General features: G+C 42.3%; 2 protein-coding genes across 37 annotated transcripts in view; both read right to left on the reverse strand.

Annotated features, from left to right (window-relative positions):
• The window catches only part of ttn.2 (titin, tandem duplicate 2), a 165,092-nt gene extending 164,010 nt beyond the window's left edge, over nt 1–1,082 (reverse strand). For all 35 annotated transcript variants that reach the window (XM_031586121.1, XM_031586105.1, XM_031586214.1 and 32 more), the window contains exon 1: nt 829–1,082. The gene's annotated coding sequence lies outside the window, so the exon portion shown is untranslated. The remainder of the gene's footprint in view (nt 1–828) is intronic.
• Nucleotides 1,083–1,617: 535 nt separating this feature from the next.
• ccdc141 (coiled-coil domain containing 141) overlaps nt 1,618–21,147 on the reverse strand; it is a 28,924-nt gene continuing 9,394 nt past the window's right edge. The window contains exons 10-28 of one of the 2 annotated variants that reach the window (XM_031586226.2): nt 18,959–19,078; nt 18,477–18,668; nt 17,855–18,034; nt 17,313–17,492; nt 16,902–17,027; nt 16,472–16,660; nt 16,010–16,171; nt 15,485–15,634; nt 10,567–10,707; nt 10,149–10,346; nt 9,526–9,709; nt 9,275–9,387; nt 9,065–9,181; nt 8,465–8,962; nt 7,365–8,176; nt 6,591–6,763; nt 4,566–4,720; nt 2,062–2,191; nt 1,618–1,973 (exon numbers count right to left, since the gene is read on the reverse strand). In XM_031586226.2, coding sequence (XP_031442086.1) covers nt 1,846–1,973; nt 2,062–2,191; nt 4,566–4,720; nt 6,591–6,763; nt 7,365–8,176; nt 8,465–8,962; nt 9,065–9,181; nt 9,275–9,387; nt 9,526–9,709; nt 10,149–10,346; nt 10,567–10,707; nt 15,485–15,634; nt 16,010–16,171; nt 16,472–16,660; nt 16,902–17,027; nt 17,313–17,492; nt 17,855–18,034; nt 18,477–18,668; nt 18,959–19,078 — 3,948 coding nt within the window. In that variant the 3' untranslated portion in view covers nt 1,618–1,845. Of the gene's footprint in view, nt 1,974–2,061; nt 2,192–4,565; nt 4,740–6,590; nt 6,764–7,364; nt 8,177–8,464; nt 8,963–9,064; nt 9,182–9,274; nt 9,388–9,525; nt 9,710–10,148; nt 10,347–10,566; nt 10,708–15,484; nt 15,635–16,009; nt 16,172–16,471; nt 16,661–16,901; nt 17,028–17,312; nt 17,493–17,854; nt 18,035–18,476; nt 18,669–18,958; nt 19,079–21,147 lie in introns of those variants that run through there. The other variant, XM_012834031.3, reaches the window with a different exon arrangement.

Raw genomic sequence — 21,147 nt, forward strand, 5'->3', positions numbered from 1 at the left:
GATTCACTTCATGACAACGGGTAAATAGAACAATAATCCACCAAAATCAGTTTCAATAAAACTCAAGCAAAACCTGAGATATAAAGAATATATAAATACATATATAAATATATATATAAAGAATATATACATATAAGAACCTAGGACTAGACATGCAATGGTGACACCAAGGTTAATGTTCTAAAAACAGCCTGAAACGACCACAGCGATTTGTTTCAAATTACACACGCACACACACAATCTTCATTGCAAACGTCAATTTAGAGACCATCCGCAATTGTCTCAGACCAAACCAGTGAAAGGGTACCATTAAGCCTCCTCTCAGGAGCATCTTAATGATCAGGAACAATTTATTGTTCAAAGCCAAACATAATGAATACAAAGGCATCCAAAGGGATTCAAGGCTAGGTTTCACAAAAGGCAGAGTCTAAAAATAATCTGTACCTAACTTGACTGACAGTCACCATGTGGCGCATAGCTGGAGGTGCAACTGATAGCCCTACCACTGATTCCCTTAAAAAGACATTGCGGCCCAGCTGGGACGCCACTCTAATGCTATCAGGGTCTATTCTTGGCTTTTCTGAATCATTGCACCAAATAATAACCTTGAGGAAGGCGGAAAAAGCTACCAATAGTGCAAAACAAAGATCCAAACAGAATCCCAAATCTTAAAGCTCCCCAAATCTCATCACTCTTGTGGCTCAGTCTGGTTTTCTTCAATTCACCTTGCATGGTGTTAATTAATTACTTTCATACAAAGAAATAGAAGCTGGGAGATCTTCCTCTGGAAAAAAGGGTATGAAGTGTCGGAGAACAAAGCTTACTTACTTGTGTTCACAAGAGTGCCTAGAATTGAAGGGACGAAGCCCAAAGGTGTGAAATCTTCTAAAACAATCTCCTTATCCAGAAAGCGGTTCAGAAAAATCCAATGTGAGAACGAGTTGGCCTCCCTAAAACACCCCCCAAAACAAAACTACACAGGGTCTTCACCGTGTAGTTTTGCTTTTCTCTGCAATCCCTACACCCGAGGCAAGGTTTGGGAATGCTCCAACTGCTCAGAAGTGCGAACATGGTTGTTACACTTTATATACCCCTGGGCAGGCAGCATCATCTGAGCATTGCCACACCCTATTGGTCACCGTCCCAAAAGGCATCATGGGATGTGGCAGCCATTTTATGCAACTTCACACCTGTTACTCACTAAAGTAAACTTTCAGGGCGGTGTATTTACAAATTGTGTAAGTGGTTTAGCCTAGGAAAAGGTTTTGAAAAGATGTCATGTTTTCTAGTCTCTTAGGCACTCTTTTCACTCATTTGTTCAAAGGACTCGAGACCATTTGTGTCTTAGTGAACAAATGGTATGCTTGTTCCTGTCACTCAAATTGAGGGTTTACCCCCCTCGAGAAGCAGACTTCTTTCATTAATTTTACTGTCCGAGAATCCACTGAGGTCATTCTTGTCTGGGACTCATCAAACCCCTCATGTTATCTTATCTAGCTCACTTTATTTTGTTATTACCATAGGAAAAGACACATTGTGAGCTGTACACAGTTGAACCTATATTATTAATGTGTTATATGTTATACAAAACAATAAGTAGTCATTATCACTGGTTACTTTTAGGTCTTCAGTTGGTATTTAATTGTACAAACTACTACAGTTTAATTGTACTACAACTACAGAAATTTCAGTCAAGAAAGACAGCATCTCATTCAACAACATTTGATAATCAAAGCGAGTAGAAAGATTATATCCAGAAGAACACAGTGTTCAACCATATAACTGGACCATATTATAGTGGCGATATATTGTATATGGTTAAATACACTTGTGTCTTGTTTCTCCTTACTCCTGTTCTCTGCACTCTAATCTTTGTCCTTGATCTTCAAAACTTTGCTCATTAGTTGAGGCGAAAGCTTGTCCTTCTTGATGTTGGTCTTTGAGACCTGGATTTGTGACACCTTGACTGAAATCTGTAATATAAACAAAATTGTGTTGGGTGTCTGAAATAGGCCTGTTTGGCATCAGTTTGTCAAATGAATTCAGTATGTGTGAGATTACCTCTAACAACCACCTTCGCAGAGCACCAGTCCTCTCCAACATCACTTTTCAACACACAGACATATTCTCCAGAATCTATGGACATGACACCCTTTTTCAACAGGACATGGGTATCACTTTGGTTCTCAGCCTGAATACAAAATGAAATCACATTTCAAACTTTCACTTTAACACAGTTATACTTTAGGGGTATTTATACAGTGCCTTGCATAAGTATTCACCCCCTTGGATGTTTTACCCTTTTATTGCTATTATAAATCAATCATGGTTAATATAAGTTGGCTTTTTTGACAAAAAAAAAATCACAAAAAAGCCCTCTTTAATGTCAAAGTGAAAACAGATTTCTACACAGTTATGTCAATTAAATAAAAAATATGTAATGTAAAATAAGTGATTGCATAAGTATTCACCCCCTTTAAAGTGACTGACCTAATTCAACAGAGGTCCAGCCAATTGGTGCTAGTAGTCTCACAATTAGTGAAATGGGGATCAGTGTGCAGTGAATGTGTCTAAAGTGATTGTAGTATAACGACACCTGTGTCTGGAAGGTCCATTCACTGGTCAGTATTCAGTAATCAGTATTCCTGGCTACTGTGACACCATGAAGACAGAAGAACACTCCGAGCAACTCAGAAAAAAGGTTAATGTAAATTATAAAACAATTGGGTTCTATTGAATTATTTCGCTGTTTCTGATTGGACGAGAGACGTTCCATGAGTTGGAATATCCCAGGACATCCCAACTCGGACTTTTCACAGCTAATAATAAATCACTCCGCGATGAAACATTCTATAGCACGTTGATACAATTAAGCGATAACCGTTAATTCAAAATTCTTATAATTCCAAAAGACGTTGACAATGGAACTATTTTTTTGTTGCGGAGAAACAATGGCGAAATAAAAAAATTTTAATCAATAACTTCGTGTTTAAATGTGAATTGGTTGACTATACAATTGTTTTATAAAAGCAATATAGTACTCGTGCGAGTGGGGTAGGTAAGGGATATTCCCACGGGTGTTGTTGCCTGCGCCACTCGGCCTCCGGCCTCGTGGCTACGGCCGAACACCACCCGTGGGAATATCCCTTACCTACCCCACTCGCACTCGTACTATATTGCTTAATTATAAAACAATTGGGTTCTATCGAATTATTTCGCTGTTTCTGATTGGACGAGAGACGTTCCATGAGTTGGAATACCCCAGGACATCCCAACTCAGACTTTTCACAGCTAATAATAAATCGCTCCGCGATGAAACATTCTATAGCGTGTTGATACAATGTAGTGATAACTGTTAATTCAAAGTTCTCATAATTCCAAAAAGTGAGTAGTACGCCTATCGGAAAACAAATGGAGATCGATTTTCCCAAAATAACGCTTGATTTAATCTATGAATCGTCAGATGACGAGAAACAAGATAGGCCTAATACATTCAAGCGGGAGGAGAGCGCATCTGTGTCCAGGTGCGTCTCCATCAGCGCAGCTGATCTGGACTCAATTGAAAGGAGCCGACATGAAGCTAATACGGTGAAGCAAACGTCGTGGGCCGTTAACTGTTTTAAAACATGGCTAAGTGAACGGAAGATCCAGATCGATCTAAAAACCATCGCAAAATCGGAATTCGCCGCAATACTCCGGCCTCGTGGCTACAGCCGAACACCACCCGTGGGAATATCCCTTACCTACCCCACTCGCACAAGTATTATATTGCTTAAGTATAAGTCAGGGGAAGGATAAAAAAAAATGTCCAAGGCACTAAACATCCCCTGGAATTCTGTTAAATCCATCATCAAGAAATGGAAGGACTATGGCACATGTGTAAATCTGGCTAGAGCATGCCGTCCTCACAAACTGAGTGACCGTTCAAGAAGGAGACTAGAAAGAGTGGCCACCAAGACACCTGTGACTACTCTGAAGGGGTTACAAGCTTCAGCAGCTGAGATGGGAGAGACTCTGCATACAACAACTGTTGCCCGGGTTCTTCACCAATCAAAGCTTTATGGAAGAGAGCGAGTTGCTTGGAGTGATCTTTGGTCTTCATGGTGTCACAGTAGCCAGGAATACTGATTACTGAATACTGACCAGTGAATGGACCTTCCAGACACAGGTGTCATTATACTACAATCACTTGAGACACATTCACTGCACACTGATCCCCATTTCACTAATTGTGAAACTTCTAGCACCAATTGGCTGGACCTCTGTTGAATTAGGTCAGTCACTTTAAAGGAGGTGAATACTTATGCAATCACTTATTTTTCATTACATATTTTTATTTAATTGACATAACTGTGTAGAAATCTGTTTTCACTTTGACATTAAAGAGGGCTTTTTTGTGATTTTTTTTCTTCAAAAAAGCCAACTTAATATTGACCATGATTGATTTATAAAAGCAATAAAAGGGTAAAACATCCAAGGGGGTGAATACTTATGCAAGGCACTGTATATATTTATTATATTTGACAGTGTAGGCTGAGTCCTTTTGCTCTTTCTGAAAGTCATACCCTGCTTTCTCCATAAGCTACAACTTTGTTGTCTTTCAGCCAGGTCACTTGAGGGACAGGTCTTCCTGAGATGACACACTCCAGGATCAGGTCGTCTCCCACTAATAAATCCTTGTCTTCCAGCCTTGAGAGGAAGTGTGGGATGTCTCCACTCACTGGGAATGGGAAACATTTCTACATCATGTAAATAATACAATAAATAATACAATCTTAAATGGATCTCTTAAAGTAAAATGCTTAAATCTGTCCTATTTCCACCTTGTAGCCATATGATTACACACCATGACCCAATTTGTGGATTATTACAGCAATCAATGAGCTGTTTTGGCAGAATATTTAATTCCTAGTAATCTCTGAGTGATCAGACATAAAAAAAAGAAAAAAAGAATAAATAATGGCGTACAAGATGAAAACCTGTCTGCGACTCTATCCCCCTGAGGTGACAGGCAGAGGAATGTCACAGCAGGCCCCTGGGCCCTGAGGCGTGCCGGTGGGGAGCACTCAGAGGCTGTAATCTGAGCTGGGCCCAGGCCCAGGTTTGTGATAACATTACTGAGACACTCCTGTCTGCCCAGAGTCTTCAAGTTGCATCTGCTTTCCCCCCATCCCTACCCCCCAACCTAATGCCAGTTATGAATCAGGCCCCATCAACAGTTCCAACAGGTCAGAGTATTCACGCATTGCGTGTGGAATATCTCGTCCTGACACACAGTGTTAATTTGACTCCATGTGAAGAAGTTACGGAATACAGTGTTGGGTGAAATCTGCTTACCAACGTGAAAGAGGTGGGAGCAAAAAGGAATGTGATAATTATGGGATGTAAGGTCATGCAACAGTATGAGTGATGTACAATTGACACAAGTGACATTTATGTTTTAAGCCATGTGACTGTTTTATTAATTCATTCAGAGACTTCAAAAAAACTTTAATAATCATTTTTTCATACATGTACTGTACTTACCAACATTGTAGTCTGGGACGAGTAAACTTGGGTGTGGTATATTATAATAAACATTTATTTTCATCCTTAAAGTAAGCTAAAGGGGGGTATTGCAGTGAAACAAATGTTTAATCCTTTTTATTGAACTGAACATAGTGTTTGCATTTTTCCACAACATAATCATTGAACCAATGAAGTAGCAGTATATTATCTTTCATCAGAACATTTTAAGTAAGGTACCAAACTTGACCAGTTTACTGGAACACTACTGTTTCTTGAAACTTGTTTTTTTTATGTAAGGTACTTGTAATTAGTAGTTAAAGCACATTACAGCAGTTTTATTATCATAAGTGTAACTGGAATCAATTAGACTGCAAAGATGACAATTAGATGGCACTGTGAAACGGTTTAATACTTCTGAGTCCAGTGATTGCACCGTGAAACAACTAATCTTTTCTTATTTAACATCTCTGTAACAGCTTGCATTTGAAAACAAAGCTTTCATTTCCATTCTGATGTATGATTGCAATTAAACCTTAGACAGTTTGTGTAATACCATTCTCAGTACTGGCATTATTCATTAAATACCTCAGAGGTCACTGAGCATGTGAATTGGGTGACAGGAAACTGTTCCGAAGTCTACCTTTTCCAATGGCTTTTCCAAAAACTAAATATTTGCTGTACGGTATGAATGTTTTTTTTTTAAGAAGAAGAACCATAAATATATATATATATATATATATATATATATATATATATATATATATCTCACAAGTCCATTTAAAGTTATTCAGAGAACAGTGCAAAACAAGACTCCCACTGTGTGAACAAGGCTTGAAGTGCTGTTAGGAAAGGGGGGGAGGAGGGAGAGTGAAGTGCCGCCTAGTAGCAGTAGTGGCAGAGGTGTGTGTTGGTGGAGGGGGGGGGGGGGGGGGGGGGGGGGTGAGCGTTCAATCGGTGAGGGGAAGGTCCATGCTCCCTCCGTTATAACACCAGCAGATAGAGGAGCCACAGGAGGAAGCACAGAGTGCCAAAACAGGTGTGCCAGTCCAGCTTGAACGTGTCGAGCTCGTGGCAGCCTTTACCTGTCACCTGCAGCACGCCAATGGACGTCACGGTGCCACTCGAGTTTGTGGCCTCAATGCGATAGAGGCCAGCGTCACTCTCAGCGGCCGTCTTTATGAACAGGGCATGTTTGCCTTCTTTTTGGGACAGTTCTATGTGCTCGTCAGCGGCGAGTTTTTGTCCATTCTTGAACCTGAAGCAGAAAGTGAATGTTCACGTCACACAACACAGCACAGCAAAAGAAGGGTTAAAAATTATTTTTTTAAGGATTTAGTTATGTAAACTAATAAACAACTTTTGTTTTAGTTGAATCAAAGTTACAGAAAATCCTGAACTGCAACCTCTGATGAAATGGCAGGTTAGTGGCACCACAAGAAATATTTAGTGAATGAAATGCTTATTTAGATGAGAAATACTCTTGAGTGTAAAGATTCAATTAAATTCAATAAAAAAAACCCATGCAGTGTGCAAAATAGAGAAAAAGCAATCAAATAATTTCGGTGTCTTATCCAGTAGGTGATCCTCCTGGGCTTAAATAGAAATTTCTCTGGGCTTTTGAGCCTCAGGGGTTTAGCCTTGGTTTATCTGATCTCAATCCTGAAAAATACCAGGAACTCCCAAAAGGGAATAAAGTTTCATCAATATGAATAACCCCAACTTAAACGAATGCATACACAACGGTGAACACTGCTATGCATTTCATTCTCTTTTTAGACTGTGGATTATGATTCAGCTAAAACTGTTAATCAAAACTACTCAATCAAGAGGGTTCCAGTTTGTTATAGGCTACCCACCAGGTTAAAGTAGGCTCTGGAAATCCAGTTACTTCCACTTCCAGGGTCACTGGTGACCCCTCCATTACCGTGGCGTTAGATATGTGTTTGGAGAAGTTAGGGCCCTGGCCTGCCAGGTTCCCTCCCACACCAGCTCTGCCGTAGGAGGGCAGCCTGATCTCCTCGCGGATAGCCGTGGGCTTGCAGATGTCTGGGTCCTGCTCTTGGGTTAATAGGGAGGGGGGGGCATGCGTGTTACTGGCACGAAGGGCGGCCCCCCGTCCGGACCGGGACTCATGCACAGACTCCTGCGTCTTCACACGGCTCTCATGCACTGAGTGGAGGGTCTGGTGATGGTGGCTAAGTATGCCGCCGCCACCGTCGGCCAGAGGAACATTCGGCGGGACGCTCGGTTTGTTCTTGAGGATGCTGAAGATGGTGCTGGAGACCAGGTTAGGCGTGGGCACCGTCAGGGGACTGTGGACAAAGGAGGAGGACTCGGATCGGAACTTGGGGCCACAAGGGCCACCGGTGGGGGACGGGTAGCTCTCTGTCTGGCTGGAGACCCACTCCCTGTGCCGGTGGTGGTGGAAGGCGTCGCCGTGCTGCGAGTGCGACTGGTGGCTGAGCTGATTGTTGATGTGCAGGCTGTGGGCGCTGAAGCAGTAGCCATCCTCCAGGTCGTTCTCCGACTGGACCAGGTTGGACTCGGGCGTCTCTGACAGCGGCGGGAGGGAGATGTCGTCGGGGGAGGGACACTCGTACTCATCATTGGAGAGTGACCCCTCGGACACTGCTCCCTCAGCGGCGGCGGTCGCAGCAGGGTCTCCCACCTATTAGGAGCAGATAAACACACACAGGTGCAAACATGGCGCAACTTCACACACATACACACATGAATGAACATGAACCTGTCACTGACACCCTCACACTTTCCCCCTGTGCACAAATGATTCAAGGCAACCAACCTGGAGTGCGTTTCCTGAAACCACAGTGGTTGTTCAATAACACTTTCAGGACAAGCACCCATAGCAAATATTTGAACCTTTTAAAAAAGAATTTTCTTTAGAAAAGATACACACACACACAATAGAAAATGACAAACATGAAAAACGACTAACCTGAGAATCAGCATGTCCGCCCTCATGAGGGGCTTTGTGGGCGTGTCCAGGCCTGTCCTTCCTTTGGACCTGGAACTCTCTCTGGATGTCCGAGAAGCTGGGGCCTGTTGTAGAGCTCAGAGGAGGGGTCTCCTCAGAGTTGCCCCGTGATTGGCCAAAGGCGTGGATCTTCCTGTCCCTGTCCACCGGCGAGCTGGACGTGTTGAATGTGTGCTTGTGGGTGACGGACGAGTGGTGCTGCTCTTTCCGCTCCACTGTGGTCTTCCCCGTGATGGTTTCCACTCGGCTGGTGGCAGAGTACGCCTCCTGAGAGAAGGTTCTGGTCTCAGACAGCACTTTGCTCAGTGCTGGGGGTGTTTTGTCCGGCAGGTCCTGGCTCCTGCTCTTACGGAGATGAGGCCTTTTGACCTCCGGTTTCTTACTTTGAGGAGCATCCTTATCTTTGTCGTGGCCGGGTGTTGTGATCTCTGGTGTGTGTCCAGTTTCTTTCTGCTCTGACTGTTCCAATAAGAGCATTGTTAATACCAGATGACATATCAATTGTTCATGTTTTGAATGAATGGATTTACTCTTGCAATAAACCAAAGAAGCTTTTCTTACCACATCGATAGCGTCATGCTGTTGTGACTTGTTATTCTCTTGTGTTTCCTTTGATTGTTGAACTTGTACAGGAATGCCTCTCTCTATTATGTCTGGAGATTCCTTTGAAGCCTCTGCCTAAAATGCCATGTAAATAAGTGGGATTCTAAATCACTGTGTCCTGGCAACAAAACAGATATTAAGAGTGACAGCGTAATCTGTTATTCTGACCTCTAGTTTAGCCTCCAGGTCTATCAGCCCGTTACACAATTCCTTTATGGACTCGACAATTTCATTGTGCTTGAAAATCGTCTTATCCACATACTTCTTTCCCTCTTCAGGTCCTAATACAAACATCAGAGACACACACAGAGTTCCTTAGTATGCTTTGTATGTCGACATGTTTTCAGTCATACAGCTGTGAGACACAGATATATACCCCTGTAACCTGAACTTGTGTGAGTCTGTGGGTCACCTCTCACCATGCAAGCGGATGGCCAACTCTGTGATCTGGCTGATTCGCTCCTCTTGCTGGGGCACGGTGGGCCAGACGTACTTCTCAAACTGCTTGTAGAGCACACTCACGGCCTCTTTGGTTTTGCACTGGGACGAGTACTTCCCCACTCGCACGATGGTAGCACTTGCCTCGTCACACCAGAATTGGTACTGAAATTGAATAGTGTTAAATTAGAGTTTCTGTCTCTTGGAAAAAAAACACTGATATGTATTGGTTGGTTATTTCAGAGGCAACATAAAAAATCTTCTCTCATTTGCCTCTTTCATTACTCAACCTTTTCATTACTGAAGTTGTTTTTGTGGTCTAAAGTAAATGCTCCAAATCTGAAATTGGATAGCACAAAGTTTAAAATTGGATGAATTCAAAATGACAGCAATTCCTTGACAGCTGTTTGTGGGTATATTTTTAACCCTGTTGTTTTTGAACCAAACTGCTTTCTAACCAGGACACTACAGTAATTAATGGTATCAACATATTAATAAACTCGTGACATCTCCTCTGTACTGTAGCTCTATACTCCCTGTAATATTTTACAAAGACAGAAGTGGACATCTTGTGTTTTATGAGCTCCCCACAGCTGAGCCCCACCTCCTCTACAGCCTGCTGCAGCTTCACAGTCATGTCCAGGTTTTGCTTGTACTCCTCCACCGTCCTGTCAAAGTCCCCCAGCTGTCTCTGAAGCTCATTCACGGCATCCTCCATCTCCCTGGGGCTGCTGCCAATCAGATGCTTCTCTGTGCTGGTGGACACTTTCGCAGTAAAGGTCTGCATTTTCTTCTTCAAGACCTGAACAAGGAGGGGGAATCTACACCTTAAGCAGACTATTCATAAATCTAGCACAAATATATGCACAGATGACATTATTTAACTTTTATAGACCAAGATATATCACGCATCTCTCTAAATCATAAACACACACCATTACACACACACACACACACACACACACACACACACACACAAAAGAAGTGGTTGGGCGGTGCAAGTGAATATAATAAATGCTTACCTGAAGTTTCTCAATATATATTTCAATTTGTTGTATTTGATTTTTGACGGCCTTCAGATTTCGTGACTTGTCATTTTTCTTCATGTAATTAAACTTCATATTGTTGAATTTCTTCTTAAGATCCTTAAAAGATTCCCTCAGCTAAAATGACAAGAAAATATTTAAAATATTCAGCATGACATTTAACTTAACTACAGTTATAAGCAACCAAGTTGATTGGTCACTATCCATCTCCATTGATTTAAAACATGTTTTGTATATAAATGTTATTTATGTAAATCCAACATGGCCGACAAGTTACATGACCATGGATGGGGGGAGGGGAGGAGGGGAGAAGCATCTGAGCTCTTTGGCCTAAAAACAGAGCGAGGGTTGGACTTAGTCATAGGGGATTATTTTAGCAGTCTTAATGCTCTGGGCAGGGGGTGATTTATATGGAGGGGCCATTTTTGTCCAGCCTGTCAGGCTTTTGCCACAGTGTGGAGTCTCCGGATGACTATCTCATGTGTCACTCAAGGACAGCTGCGGCCTGGATCCCGTTTTGGGATGGCTCGTAACCCCCACACTGGACACAGAGGGGAGAGACGCCATTTCAGAGAGAGAAGCAAAAAGGGTGGATGGTACATAAGGGAGCACAGAGGCAAAAAATAACGGATGATTCTTTGTGGGTGGAAGAACCCCTCTACGTTCCCCTACCTCATCACCTCCCTCGTGTTGAGCTGAGGGGTCACTTAAAGAAGCAGCTGCTTCATGTGTCTGTTCTTTGATAGGTAATTAGGTTGACTGAAGTGAGGTAACCACAAACTGCATAATACAGCCAAGCAACACATGGGCTGGGACTTTTGTCAAACACATATTTTCCGAGAAGATACCCACATTACAAAATGTAAACCTTTGAATAACTATTATTATTCAAGTTATTATTCTCCCCTAGAAACCTATTACATTATTAAATCTTCTTCCGCAAAAAGGTCAAAACGTCAACAATGTCCATAAGCTCCCAGGATAGAATATCAAACAGGTATGTATTTTGAGCTCAAAATGTCAAAACTGCACCAAATTGTCCAGGGCCTGGGCTTCTGTGGGAGACCTCTGAGGCCTGTAAAACACAAACGCTGTCACACCAGCCGGCCCCTGACGAGCAGCAGCAACTGCCCCAGCTGAAATGTCAGCCTGTTTACTCATGCATATTGAGCGCGGGGTGTTAGTTAGATGACCACAGCCACATCACAGATAAACGCATGACTGGTCAAGGGACAGATAGGCATATTTGTTAATTCACATCCAACACAAACAGAACACAGAGTGCATAAGGAAGATAATATTACACATGTACTGTAGGTGTATTGACAAAGAAACAAGGCAAAGGGAGAAGCAGATCTAAACACTGGTTCAAAAAAACTGTTTCCTAACTGTTCCTTTGAGCTACTATATTTAGGTGAGTTAATTCTCCTGGGAGTCAACATCCTTCAGAGCGCTCATAGGAGAGATGTGAGGAATTGAACTGTTACCCGACACCTTTGGCCTACAACATAAACGTTAAACTATCAATCTGACTGTACTGGCATGATAGTCAGCCAAATACATTTACTGATGTACTCAGCTACATACGTACACACATGTTAAAAGTCAGTACCAATCAGTGGCATGATGTCTATGTCAAAAATATATATCTTGTGATATAGATAGGTGATAACTTTGAGGGTCATGAGAAGAGTGACCTTAACCTGCACCTGAGTGACCTTAATTTTGCACATTACTACCCTCTAGTGGTCAAGAATTTACACAAAAAGTGTAGCATAGTTCCACAGAGAAAATACATCAGTTGACTCAACTGACTAGCAGTGAAGCTAACTACCCCGATTATTGGGAACAAATCTGCAAAAACACATTTTCCATGACCGCCAACACAAACTTACAGCTTATACAATATAAAGTCATTCATAGATCTCACATCACCCAAAGTAAAATGTTCAAAATGGGCTTAACCAACACAGGTATTTGTTCACAATGCACTTCGGGTAGCACAGACGATTATCTACACGCCATGTGGCTCTGTCAACCAGTCTCTTCTTTTTGGATCACGGTCACTGAAGCACTCTCTACCATCCTGAACTACAGAATCCCATCATCCCCAACACTCTGTCTCCTTAGCGACATCTCCATAGTCCAAATCCCGCAAAAACTCAAGAACCCCTTGCTCATCTCTCTAGCCGTCGCCAAGAAAGTAGTCCTCCAAAACTGGAAATCAAAGAAATCTTGCCACATCAACCACTGGAAAAATCTTATCGCCCAATACATTGCAATAGAAAAACACAACGCACATAGAGGGAGGCAAATGTCAGCCTTTGAAAATACCTGGTCACCATTTTTATCATTTCTAAATTAAACATAACCATAAGCCACATATATTAAGACACCACCCTTCAATGTTCTGTACCCCCCCGACCCTCCCCTTATCCCCCACCCTCCCGCATTACTATTCTACACATAGGCACACACTGGCAACATTCAATCATACCAACACCCAAGCATAGTTACACACTAGCAACACTCAAGCACACCAACACCCAAGCATAGTTACACACTAGCAACACTCAAGCACACCAACACCCAAGCATACCATGTTACCATTCTACAAGAATACATCCCTGTGTTTAACTGTACAGTCCTGTCTTGTCTGTTCTGTCTTCGTCCCGTCTCACTCCCTGTCAACCTGCCTGTTTGTCTGCCTCTCCGTCTTACCTATTGTCAATCTGTCACCTTGTCGCGTCTCATGTGTCCAATGTTACACTTTAAATGTGGTGCTAGGACAACATGCAAAATATGAAGATAATGTAAATCCTTGATTATATTGTATATTGTATTTTTTTGTTTTTTTGTTGCTTTATTAAAAATAAAGCTAACTACAGGAGAACTTTATGGTAGCCAATCTAGAAATCATCTGTGACACCTAGGGTGACAAGGTGCCCTACTTAGCGTTGTACTGCACGGCATTTTAACCTTCTGTCCCCCATCCGACATATTGAGATAATGTCCTGCATTTTCATTGGCTTTTTATTTATCATTTTCACAGGTTTGTATTGTCAAAAATAAGAACAAATGGATGCATTATTTTACCCACCCAGCAGATGAATTCGCAACAGCATAGTTTCTTCCCTTTTGAATAACACTACGTCAAAAGCAGAAACCTGGCTCAGACAAATGCCACATAGCCCAGCTTCTGAAAGTCTGGCTTTCATCCAGTGAGAGCAGTGGAGGTTGTCATCAAGACGCTGTGGCTGCCGTTTGTCAAACTATGCAGACGTGGGGCCGGTGATCTCTGCTACGTCACAAACACCACCCAAACTCTGCAGACAAGGCTACCAGGCGACATCATGGCTCACCATATCTTTCATATAGCAAAAGCTGTAGCCTGTGTGCTGTGGAATCGACGAGGGGACAGTATAGGTGTTTATGAGTCGGAAGGCAGAAGACAAATGTTTCTTATTCAGTTAGATAGACATTATATCAAAGTTTTAGGTTACCGCTCAGCATTGGTAATATGATCCACATTGACCCACGCAAACGTACTACTCGTCCCACATTTGGTCTGTTTGTATCTGGTCACTCTAGTGACACCAAGAAACATCTTGAAAATAATGATGTGTCTGGTTATGTCCACATACAATTGCAAATGGTCAGTCTGAAGATGGATCGTCACACTGGTTATCATCAGCTCTGACTGGTGAAAACATTTGACAACACAGTTATTGTGCAGTCAAGGAGGTGCACCTCAGTACACACTGCGAGTATGAACTACAGAAGGTACTTTCACAGGTAATTAACATGGACAATAGAAGTTAAAGCCACTTTGCATTTACTGTTTATTGTGTACAGCTCAATATAGCTGACCCTCCCTGCTACTTAACCATGTTTCCTCCACTGCTGATATGACAAGGTGAAGTGGAAACTCAATCAGTTTCAAATCAGCTGAAGCACAATATGTCACAAGGGCAACGTGCTGGCTTAAGTGATTACATGTTGGCTCCTTCACACGTCTACCACGCTAAACCATATTTTTCAAGCAGTTGCTTTACTCAGACCCACACACAGTATTGTACATACTTTACAAATGCACTGCACTTTATTATCACCGAAAATTAGTGCAATTCCAAAGAAGCAACATTTCTAGACCAACGAGAGCGTAACATCATGGTGTCCATTACTGTTAACCAGCCACTAGGGGGAAGCACAGATAAACCTAAAAACATGTACTGCAACACTATGCTGTTTGTGACAACAATTTCACTATACTATACTATACAACTACTGTTGTAGTTTACATATGGTCCTGTATGTATGACATACATACAGTGACATGATATCATCTGCTGATATGGACAAATGCCAATGGATGCACTGGGATGAATGCCAGGTTTTTGGTATGCATGGAGACGACATGGCTGCGAAACTTAATAAGCTTCAAAGATGTGACAATAAATGTGAATGCATTGCAGTGTCTATAAATACATTCGCTAATAAATAAATTAGTAAACTACTTTTCAAAGTACACAGGCCAGGTTACAATGGCCCGGGGGGGGGGGGGGGGGGGGGATCCAGTTGGGGGATCCAACTATTCTGGCTGCTAAGTGTGTGATAAGGGTGGAACGCTTCCCCCCTCTCTCGAGTGACAGCAGACAAATGGCAGGGTCCCAGTGTCACATAGGGTGGAGGCAAAGTTTGAGACAAAGATCACACTCCACAAACTAAATTTAGCAAGGGCTGCCAGACTATAAATAATGCATGGGATTTGGAGGGGAGGTCAAAAGAGTGCTTTATAAACTGCTCCACCAGTCCTGGCTGAGCCCTTTGATCAGAGGCAAGAAAGTGGGTTATTGGACACCAGGGCTGTTGGGCATGAAGGGATCGGACTCACCTCACTGATCTCCTCCTTGAACACACAGTAGTGCACGTTGCTCATCAGGCTCTCCTCACACTTGTTGGCCTCGGTGCTCCAGCTTACGCTGCTCCACTCCAGACGCTCCAGTTTCCCCTGCAGTCGCACCACCGAAAAGCCCAGGGCATGCTGGGAAGCAGGAGGACCCATTGTTTACGTTTAATGAATACAGCAGAGGGACATACACAACAACAATAAAACAGCACAGAATAACACAGCAGTGTCATTAAGTTATGTTCCATTAGCATTGAAATGTTTTATTCAAGAGTAACACAACCATACTAAATGACCCATAAAAAGCCAGAATGGAAATTAGTTTCATTTAATGGAAATTAACTCTTCTGCTTCTGCCTTCCTCTCACTATTGTTTCCAACAGGACAGGAGGGAATGTGACTCCATTCCTATTCATATGGGACATATTGCCCAATCAGCCACTGCCTGCCACTCTGTATGGCAAACTTGAGCTAAGTTAGTCTCTGCCACATATCACACTGGGCTCTTACCGACTGCTGCACCATGGCGGTAATATCGGTGCCCAGCGAGATGGCAAGTTTGTACAAGTGCCTGACGTGGCTCTGCCGCTCCTGGTGCTGTGTCAGCTGGATCCTGGCCTGGCTGGTGTCGCTGAAAGCCGCAACAGACTCCGACATCAGCAGGCTATCCAGCTGCGAGGAGCCAATTACCGAATTAGTGTTTGATTAGGCTGGGCATAATCGAGTGCACTCGAAACAATCAGCGTGTATTCTCCCCCACACAACGTTTGGCGACAGTTGCCATCTCGCCATCTGCTAGAATGGCATCCAACGCCAGACGCTACTTGTCTGCATCTTTATGATCTCTCAGCCGTTTGTTTGTTTTTGTTTGTTTTGTCAATTACAAAGTTTTGCACAACCTCACCCAAAAAAGTTTTCCTAGCATTGATACTCATAGAATAAAAGAGAAGCAACGCTTAGAAAATAGTTCACCTCTTCATGGAGCTGATTGAATTTGACAGCCATGCTGAGGACACTTTCATACTCCTTCATTTTGTCTTTCAGCCGCCGGTGCAGCTGAAGAAGCTCGGCGACTTTCTCACTCTTCTCCTTCACGGGAATCCCTTTCAGAGCCAGCAGTTCAGACGTCTTCACCAAATACTCCACCTCCGCGTTCAGTTGCTGTGGAAGGACGCAGAGCAAACAAACAACAGATTACTTTAAGCACCAATCCATTCTCTGAGTGTCTCTGACTTGTGAGACGCCAGATGGTGCTCCACTTCACGTCCCCCTGTGTGAAGGAAGGCAGACAGACTGTTCTTGCGTAAGGAGACATTATCACACACAATGACAGCGGAAGATGAATGGATGGGTGGGGTAATTTTGAAAATGCGGCGGCCAGATGACTGATATAATAACCCACCAGAAACTGGGGTTTTGCTGAGTTGAAGTTTTCCTGCAGCTTGGCCACAGAAGACAGATCACTCCCCAAATCAACCCGGGAGGCTGGAGCGAGGACCTCCTCCACAGCTCGTAGGTCATGAACTACCTTGGAACAGCAAGCACTGACAATTACAATGATGGATTTCTTTTCAAATCTCAAGAATATTTTGCCCTACAAATTGAGACAAACATTTAAGAGAATTAAAGAGCAAATCCTCACAAAAAGTATTTTTGTGAAAACTAATACTGGCCTTGTAATGAATTTTGTCTTCATTTATCGTGAACAGATATATTGTGAATGACTTTGGACACATAATTAGTGCAAACATACACAAACACAGTAGTTCGCCTGAGGTCTTTATCAGTGTTTGGCTTGACAATTTGCAGTTACCTTTTTTATCTGATCTTTAAACTTCTTCCACTGCTTCTTCACAGACTTCAATTGGCTGACGTGGAGCTGCCAAGAGGTCCACAGCTCTGACAGACTAGCCTTCTTCTCACTCAGGGCCGCCATGGTCCTCTCCACCACACCCACGGCAGCTTTCACATTCAGGTCCAGCTTCTCACTCACCTGCCACGAACAGACAATACAAGTACAACACCTTTAAAGACATCTAGGCAGAGAACATGGCTGAGGTGAATAGTGTTGAAACAATACAAAGAAGTATTTCACTTGATTTTGTTTAAATTAATGAAATAATTCAGTTGTTGATTCTACACCACACCACACTTCATAGAATAAAATGAAGGAATATACCATACACTCTGTAGACTTTTGAACTGAAACACATCAACATTTGAAAATCACTACAGTCTTCACCAGTTTTCAAAACAAAACTGTTCCATTGTACCATCCTGCAGTCAGACAGCAAGAGACTGCTCCACGACATGATATGAACAGCGTGTAGTTCATAGCTTTACAGTGTCTCTCACCATGGTAGAGGAATTGATGAAATTGTTCCCAAGGTCCTGCATGGTGAGAAATCTCTCCAGCAGCGACTGCCATTTAGCATCGGCCATCTCCTTCAGCGCGGCACTGTTCTCCTCATTCGCCTCCTCCTCCTTGGGTTTATTCTTGAAGCACTCCTGCAAGTTCTTTATCTGTTCCTCAACCTGGGTCGACAGCACAACACCGATATTTAGACTGGGGCAGTGTCTGAGACGGACTAACTGGAAAACTGTCTAAACATGGTTGTCGCAACATGGTTGACATTATAGACTTGGAAAACTGTGAGTCAGAGTGTAAACATGCTATAGTTAACATAAACATCAAACACAAACATAAACCATATATTATATACATACTATAACATAAATATATATTGAAGCCAGAGTCTCTCGCATTTTACGACATGACATGTACATTCTCAAGCACCTGCTTCTGTTAATCTCAAGCTCCCTTGTTTACAGCTGAAACTCCCTCCCCAGACATATGATGCATCCAGCTTCTTTATTCATTAAATTCAATTAAGACCTAGGAAGTTGGCTCAGAGTTGGCTGCATACTCTGCTCCATATGTTAGCACTGTGTGCCACAATGAAAGACAAACAGCCACCTCCTGTGCCAAGCGCAGGAACCCCACGTAAGGTCTAAGGGTCTCCACACGAGCCGAGAGGTTCCTCGTGATGGTCCTCAACTCCTCTGTCAAGAGTGACGCTTTGTTGGAGAACTCCACCCCCTCTGGACACCCCAGGGCTCTCAGCTCCTTGGTGAGCTCAGCGATGGCCTCTGATTCGTGGGTGACATCCTGAGTGAGAACGACCGACGACATGACAAGGTCAAGAATGATCAGAACACTTAGCATTTCACTTAACAACACTGTTGCTTGACTACAAGAGCATAGCTCAGCAAGGTCAACTTTCTGGGCTCATACAAAGAAGGCTACTTAACACATTCCTAGCTCTATTGTTAGTGCTTTGGACAAATTGTCGGCTAAAATAATCGATGTAATTGTACAAAAGTGTTGTTGAGGCCAAGAAGTCCACACTAAAGTGCCTTTACAGACTCTGCAGTGCAAAGAAATCAAAATAGTATTACCACTGTCTGAGAGCTCAGCAGTATGTGCTTGTTGAGAATATCTTCAGCCTTGTCAAGTGAATCCCCAGGATTTGTATTGCTGGAGAGTGTACTGTTTGCATTCTTAATCCATGCTGAGATCTGAAAGAGGAAGAGGGGGGGGGCTTTATAGTTTTACTGAGGACTGTAGTTACACTGCAAAGCAAATGAGAAATTATCATTTCCAGCACAATCATGTTTCCCTGAAGGCAATTGAATACGGACCGTGATGCACTTCAAATGCCTTCAGAGACATGTAGCTAATTTATATTCTACCATATTCCCTCAGAATATATTTATGGCTGAGCCTTCAAAGGCTACTGATAGAGCCAGCCTGGGAAACCTTTCAAGGTTTAAGAGTTTCACTACCTCTGAAAAACAGATAGGTACTTTAAATATTTTACTTCATTATTTTGATACCATACTGTCTGGGGTTTTAGTTATTTTCGCAGTTCCAGATGTAAGTTTGTTTCTTTTTGTCTTCTCAAAATGTGAGAAAATATGTTGAAATCTTGGCAGTGGATTGTGGTGAAATGCTGACAAACTATGTTTGGATTTCTCATCAAATCCCACCCTCAGCTTGATAAGAACACCATTCACCCTCATATTTTTTTAGTAGTTCATTAGAAAAGCTGAATTATTTCAGGATTTTAAATTAAGGAATTCAATTTGTTTATTCATTTTTAATTCAGTTTACCCTCAGTACAGTGGCTTGCAAAGTATTCAACCCCCTGAAAGACATCACCATTTTCCATGTCACAAAAGATACTTACACATATTTAATGTACACTTAGTAGTTTTTTTTTGTAGAGTTATGCTGAACATCTATGTTGATAGGAGGGTGATCCTGGACTTTAGTGCCACAAGATGATCAATCTGATTTTTATCAGGGCTTTGACTGAGCCATTCTAGAATGTTCACTTTACTGTTTTTGAGCCACTCCAGTGTTGCTTTAGACTTATACCTTGGGCAAAGGTCTTACTGGTGAGTACTGGTAGGTACTGGGATGTAATCCCTCTCCCAAGCCTTAGTTTTAAAACAGACTGCAAAAGATTTTCTTGTGATATTGTGTAGATTCAATCCTAAAAAGTTCCCCAGTTCCTGCATCGATAAATATCCCCACAGCATGCGGTTACCACAGCCATATTTCACGATTGGGATGGTGTTTCTTGAGGCATTGTCAGTGTTAGACTTATGCCACATATAGCACTTTGAGGATTGGCCAAAAAAGATCTATTTTGGTCTCATATGACAATAAAAACCTTTGCACATATCTAAGTCAACCTCCAAACATGCTTAAATGTGGATCTTCTATGACAATGTTTTTTTTTTTTGTCACCCTCCAAAAGAGTCTAGTGTTATAGACCAGCACCTCAATTCTAGCCACTGAACTTAATACATTTTTGTTGGGGTGATGTATGAACAGTGGTGGCCTTGGCCATCTTCAGCGGATGCTTGGTTTGGGGAACAGGTTTTTCTACATAACATCTGGGTGGTGTGATCCACTTCGTTCATATGGATCCAATGGTGTTCAACTGGACATCAAAACACTTGGGTATTTTCTTGGAGTCTTTTCCTCACAGAAGCATTTGAATCACCTCGTCTCTTTAGTCTTCATTCCCTGTTATTTCACAACCTGGCTGAGTGATTTTTATGACCATGACATCTCTATTTTAATCACTCATAGGTAGTATCTAATTATGATCAATTAATAAGTGGCACCACTGTATCATTTGTGAATAACTTGTCATCTGCCTTAATCTGGAACTCAAAAGCAAAGGGGTTTGAATAGTATAGTATATTTCAGTTTTTTATTTTTAACGTTAGCAGACAAATCACAAATATACCAGAGCATCAGTGTTAACAATAAAGATACTGATTGGGAAATTATGTCTTTTGTATTTGTGAAAATGGTCATGTTGTTCAGGGGGGTTGAATTCTTTTGCAAGTCCCTGTATGTCATATACAGTATGTGTGTCTCTGTGAGACCCACTCTTGGGTAACCCTGATGGACAGTGCTCATCTCCATTTGGAAAGCACACTGGTCCATCTCAAGCTTAATCTCTGTATTATTTTTTCCAGTCATGTTAAAATCCCAAAACACATTAAGAGCCGGGGTGAACTGGTGGGAGGAAGTGTTTGTTTTAGTTGCTTTCAGTTCAATTATGCTC

This window comes from Clupea harengus, chromosome 2 (assembly GCF_900700415.2).
Source record: "Clupea harengus chromosome 2, Ch_v2.0.2, whole genome shotgun sequence".
NCBI classification, from domain to species: domain Eukaryota; kingdom Metazoa; phylum Chordata; class Actinopteri; order Clupeiformes; family Clupeidae; genus Clupea; species Clupea harengus.